Source organism: Scleropages formosus, chromosome 13, assembly GCF_900964775.1.
Source record: "Scleropages formosus chromosome 13, fSclFor1.1, whole genome shotgun sequence".
In the NCBI taxonomy this organism is placed as follows: Eukaryota; Metazoa; Chordata; class Actinopteri; order Osteoglossiformes; family Osteoglossidae; genus Scleropages; species Scleropages formosus.
In genome coordinates this window covers 28,930,629-28,936,854 of record NC_041818.1, presented here as the reverse complement: position 1 = coordinate 28,936,854, position 6,226 = coordinate 28,930,629, and the positions used below count along the sequence as shown (strand labels likewise).

Sequence of the window (6,226 nt, the reverse complement as noted above, 5' to 3'; positions counted from 1 at the left end):
TGTGGCTGAAAAACAATTCTGCAAAGAAGAGTGGGCCAAAATTCCTCCACAGCGATGTGAAAGACTCATTGCCAGTTATCGCAAATGCTTGATTGCAGTTGTTGCCGCCAAGGGTGGCACAACCAGTTATTAGGTTTAGGGGGGCAATTACATAGGGCCAGGTAGGTTTGGACAGCTTTTTTCCCTTAATAAATTAAATCATCATTTAAAAACTGCATTTTGTATTTACTGGGGTTATCTTTGTGTAATATTAAAATTTGTTTGATGATCTCAATCATAGGGGGGCGCAGTGGGTTGGACCGGGTCCTACTCTCCAGTGGGTCTGGGGTTCGAGTCCCGTTTGGGGTGCCTTGCGGCGGACTGGCGTCCCGTCCTGGGTGTGTCCCCTCCCCCTCTGGCCTTACGCCCTGTGTTGCCAGGTAGGCTCTGGTTCCCCGCGACCCTGTATGGGACAAGCAGTTCAGAAAATGTGTGTGTGTGTGTGTGTGTGCGTGTGATCTCAATCATTTAACTGTGACAAATATGCAAAAAAAAAAAAAAAAAAATCAGGAAGGGGGCGAATACTTTTTCACGGCACAGTAAAACCCTGACGCCCATCATTTACACAGGACCATCATGTTACTCCAGCAAAAATGAGGTCAAGGGGGGATTCAATGGTTTATTATTTCTGCATGAACAAATGTATTGCACATGTTTTAAAACTTGTTTTCAGTCTGTTGCGTTTTTCACACCGGATCCAGTTCAGGTGACAAAAAGTGTAATGGTTTGAAGGCAGAGAGAACGTCCTCACAAGCACTCGGAGCAGCTCGACACAGAGGAAGAGCTCATGTGTTGCAGGCACGATGGGCCTGCTTCGTACGTGGAGTCAACGCTGGGTGACAAACACGTTTGTGACGGTGACCTGAGGAACAGCATAGGAGGAGGAGAGAGAGGATGTCGCAAGGAGAAACACATACACACACACACACACAAATGGGACATACTCTACGCTTATGACCTTGTAACGGGGGGCAGGAGTTCCATGAGCAAAGAGCAACAACACTATCACTTGCCAGCATTTACTCTCCAGAAATACCATGTTTCGGACCGTGTCTGCCTGCAGGTTTGGACGGATAGCAGCGGGAAGGACGACCCCGTCGAGGACACAGCTGTGCCTAAAGGAGCGTCGGAATCGTGGCGCAAGTCAACGCCGCCTCCACGAACACGTGCGGAAACACGGCCTGCAGGTGCCGGTGCGAGAACGTGCTCGCAGAGAGAACTCGGTGCATATCAGAGTACAAACTGGGTAAGAATGTGGTAATATCTGCGCTATTGTAGAGAAATGCACATAGAATACATGAACCGCATTTTCGGCTGAGCCAGTCGCTCACCTTTCACTGAGACTTTCCAGCAGTCTGGTAAAACCAAAGCACCAGTAATGTGCACATGTGCCCGACGCGCTTCTGGAGCTCCTCTCCGGCCTTCGCGAGAAAGCACTTTCATTCGGAGACGCGAGTTTCCTCATCGAGCCCATTTCAGAGAATAAGAGGTTTCGGTAGGAGAAGCGATGACAACAGCACATCGCAGCAAAGTGACACAGCGTCTATTGTGACGTGTCCCTCAAAAGTTATTCGGGGGGGTGGATAGGTGGATGAATAGACATAGATGGACACACAGATGCAGATAGGCACGGACGGACAGACAGGCACAAAAAGACAGACAGATGGACATAAACTGAGATAGAAACGTCACGGGAAGTTTCACCACTTTCTCTTTACTTCCTTGAGAGCATTACTTATTTCTCACACTGACTGCACGTATGTGGTGTGTGTGTGTGTGTGTGTGTGTGTGTGTGTTTGTGTGTGTGTGTGCGCGCGCACCTCGCCTCCAAGTGTGTGTCATTTTTATGAGGCGAAGCGAGGCTGTTGTGGAGAACTAGTCCCTCTTCGGCTCTGCTTTTGTGGAGATAAGTGTGCTTTACGGCGTCGGCGGCAGGCTGACGGAAGAGGGACGGAAGCGAGTGGGACACAAGTGGTCGTGTGCCAAACGCTGTACCCTGTGCGAAATACCCTGTTCGCCCGACGTAATGTCCTGCCTCAGTGTTTGGCCTCCCCCCGTGCCAGGCTCTCGAGCGCGGGTCCCTCGCAGCGCATGCAGTGGTAGCCCAGGTCAGAGGTCACGTTCCAGCAGCCCTGCCTCAGGGAGAAGTCCACGGACGGCTTGTTCCAGTTCGGCACGGCAAAGTTGAGCTGTTTGCAGCCGGCCGCTAAGCCCAGCTGTAGGGAAAGAGGACGACAGGTAGGCAGGTAGCAGTGTGACACGTCGCTGGCTCCGTGTCTGCCGTACTTACCCTGAATTGCTCCAGTAAAAATTACCCAGCTGGGTGAATAATTTTCAGTATATTAACATTTTTTTGGAGAACAGCGTCAGCTAAATGAATAAATGTAAATGTATTTGTTCACATCGAGCTGTAAATAAGCGCACGTGGTAAATCTCCAACTCTGAGCTGCTCTGCACTCCTTTTGACCCCACTGTACTCTGATTCACATGACCTCTCTGACCTCTGGCAGTCCTGTTTGGCCCACAGCGCCACACCTGGGGTTCACGGTCACTCACCTGTGCAATTTTACTCATGAGCGCCTTCCCGATGCCCTTCCCTGGAAACACATACACAGACGCACTTGAGCAATCAGGGCACGCAATTCAATTCGTACTAATTTGTTAATTTAACTGAAAACATTCAAGGTGACCACCCACAACTCACCTCGATACTCCGACATCACATAGAGGTCCTCCATATAGACAGAGCGGCCCTTCCATGAGCTGTACGCAAAGAAGTACAGGGCGTATCCCACTTTGCAGTGTCCTGCGAATAAACACAGGCACACACACACACACTCGCTCACTGGGGTGTCCAGGCCATTCCAGCTTTGCTCGTACCCTGGTCAGTACACATGGCACTCCACAGGAATCCCAAACCATCAAACTTGTGCATATGAACCATCGTTGCACCTGAGGGCTGAAGGTGCTTCAGAACCACTTTCCTGTTTCGTAACAAAACACACACTTTATTGCTTGTGGGGCTGAACTGAGGCTGTAGGTACCGGGGCGACTGCAGTGCACCATGGCTTCTTCCTGTGGAGCGGCACTGCCCCCTGGGCCGGAATTGTCGTACAACCAGACAAACATATCCCACCGCGTTGGGCTGCGAACATGACCATGAGCCAGAAAGCATGAACGTGTGCGGTGCCGCGGTTCGGAGATGGCGCGTCGCTCCTCACCTTCTTTGCTCCTGTGCTGCTCGGGCACTTCGGCGATGATGGCCTGGAAGAAGGGGTTTTTGGAGAAGCCGTCCTGCTCGAGGTCTGCAGCGGGACAAGAGTGCCGGTCAGTGTGCGTTCAGCTCACGGAGCACAGCGAGGACGAGCGGCGTCAGTCACGCTGCTCCTCCTCACACGCGCCCTGGGAATGCCACTGACTCCCTGTACATCCCCCTTCTCCCAGAGTGCAGCACATAATCTCATATACATTGGAGACGATGTCCATTCTGTGGCTACGTTCAAATTGTGTTTGACCGCCGCTGAGAAACTCTCTATTCTGTGATCTGATAATAATTTGCATTTGTCACATGCAGGGCTGCGAGTGAACCGTGGAATGAAAGCAAATGTACACGACACTCGCAGGTGTAACAGTGATGTGTTTGCGCTTGAAGATACACTCTTCTTGTTACCTCTCTGTGTAATTTTCACTTGGTCTGGAACTTTCTCGTACTCAGCCAACTCCTGCAAGCCAGAAAAGAGTTATAAAATGTATGAGCACAGGCAGCAGCTGGTGTGGTACTTGGAGCTGCTCTCTTCAACTCAGAGAGTCCTGTTCCTCCTGCTCTAGGACCTTTAGAAAGGGGTAAATCAGTGTAAGTAGAATAGTGTGCAAAGCCCACACTGCAAGATATAGGAAGAAACAAAAACTAGCACTTAAAGTGGCTCTTGTCAGCTACGCTCCTCAGGTTGCTGCCACTTGTGCTCCAGGAGGACAGTGGTGTATAGTGGCTTTTGGGCCGTAACTACTGAGATCTCTCTCTGACACACACACACACACAGAGAGGCTGAAACTGCTTTTCCCAAGTGAGGTTGTGGAAAACCAGAGCCTAACTCGGCAACACGGGGCGTAAGGGTAGAGGGGGAGAGGACACACCCAGGACGGGATGCCAGTCCATCACAGGGCACCCCAAGCGGAACTCGAACCCCAGCCAGAGCAGGACCCGGCCAAATCCGCTGCGCAACTGCGTCCCCCATAATCATAATGACACAGTGAGACAGTAAAATGAGACAGTGAGTAAGTGAGACACTTCACTCGTTGCCAATAAATGTCTCCGAACATCAAACTGCGTTCGTTTAAATCATATCGAATATGGAACATCCAGCATCGCGTGTCGCATACGTCGCATATGTGGCACATCCAACACGGAGTCTCCAGCTTCAGCAGCACGCGCTCTCTGCACCATCCATGTTTGTCCGCACGTCGCCGAGCCTCACCGCGATCATCCGCGCCATGTCCCTGCAGTCCTCCAGCGTGGCCACGCGGATCGAGAACTCCATTTTCAAGCCGCTCCCTGGGATGCGATGACAGCGTCGAGGGGGGTTGGGATGTGTGTGGGGGGGCGGGCGGCAACTTGGCTACGCGATGCGCGCAAGCCACTGGTGCTGAACAGCGCCGCCTGGCTGCGATGCCGCTGTAGGTCCGGCGATCCACCTCCTCGCGCTCCCGGGCGGCACGTGGGCGGCACGTACGTGGGTTACGCCCCCGCCGAAAAGTGACCTGGGCTGTAAAGGGACCGTTGGCTTAGGTGGCGCGCGGGGGACAGCCACGTGCCGGCGTCCGGAAAGACGCGTCTGCTGCTGTGGCGACCGCGCGCTTAGCCGAATCACTCAGCGTCGCGTGCGGCTGTGTATCGATTGGACTGCTTTGCTGCAACTCGTCGCTGGGAACCCGGCAAAGCGGACGGTGTAAAAAAAAGTGCGTGTCCGCGGCCGGGCCCGGGTTCCGTCTCGAGGCCAGTCACTCGGTGTGGGACCTTGAGCACCGTGAGCACCGTGAGCTGCCGCGAGCTGCCGCCAGGCTGCGCTGTGTCGCAAGTTGTGAGGAGGAACGTGTCCAGTCCAGGTGTCTCGTGGGGAAAAGCCCAGAGAGCCGCCGCCGCAGCGCAACTGCTGCTGGTGCCGAAACCACTGCGCCCCCTGAGATGACGACGAAATAGGAGAAACGGGAGAGAAGCACGCGATGGCGAACTGTAAAACTAGGCCTGGCAGGGCTGAATAAAGTCGGCTAGGTCTGCAGCTCTTTTACTTGTTGAGATCATTACTAACTTTACTACAGTCTACAGTGGTAACTTTGTGTCATTTTTGCTCCCGCACTTCACGGTATGAATAACGTTTTAATTATATAAATTAACTACATCGTGTGAACTGCTTGTCCCATTCGGGGTCGCCGGAGCCCAACCCGGCAACACAGGGCGCAAGGCTGGGACACACACACACACACACCCAGGACGGGACGCCAGTCCATCGCAAGGCACCCCAAGCGGGATTTGAACCCCACACCCACCGGAGAGCAGGACCCGGTCCAACCCACTGCGTCAGCACGCCCCCTGTGTATAAATTAACTATAATTTATATATTAATAATTGACAGAAACATATCTTCTGTCAATGACTCGGGTTCCAATCCCGCCTTCTGCAGGGTGCTTACCCTGTGCTGATACATAGAGTAAAAATTACCCTGCTGTATAAAGTGTGAGCAGAAGTAGCGTGACACTGTGAGCCGCTTTGGAGAAGAGCATCAGTTCTTGCAAGAATAATAATAATAATAATGGCCAGTCTGGGTGGGAGCTGCTCCTTCACCGACACAAGCCCTTTTTACACCACGAGAGCGCGCGCGCGGACCCGTGTCCCCTCGAGTTTCTACTTTTAGCATAAAATACGTGGTGGCGGGTCGTTCGCTGCTAAAAATAGCCCGAGTTACAGTGCGCGCGCAGGGTGGGGAGGAAACGAGCTGAGCCGCAGGACCAAAAGCCCTTTGTTCACCTCAGTCATCGTCCCCGTGTCATGATGATGATGATGCCGATGATGAAAAGCGTACATAATAATATGCCGGTCCATATGTGACTGCGAGTGAAGGAAATGACGTCGAGACACAAGTGCGATTGAAGAGCTCAGATTTAATGGAACATTTTTCCATGTACAGCACAG

General features: G+C 52.6%; 1 protein-coding gene across 1 annotated transcript; it reads right to left on the bottom strand.

Moving 5' to 3' along the window:
* Positions 1-1,698: 1,698 nt before the first annotated feature.
* Positions 1,699-4,656, bottom strand: LOC108922899 (diamine acetyltransferase 2-like). Its single transcript, XM_029257551.1, has 6 exons — positions 4,515-4,656; positions 3,710-3,761; positions 3,261-3,344; positions 2,744-2,845; positions 2,596-2,636; positions 1,699-2,255 (listed from the first exon to the last, which is right to left on the bottom strand). Exons 1-6 carry the CDS (start codon positions 4,575-4,577, stop codon positions 2,076-2,078), a joined length of 522 nt encoding a protein of 173 aa, XP_029113384.1. The 5' UTR covers positions 4,578-4,656; the 3' UTR covers positions 1,699-2,075.
* Between the last annotated feature and the right edge of the window lie 1,570 nt (positions 4,657-6,226).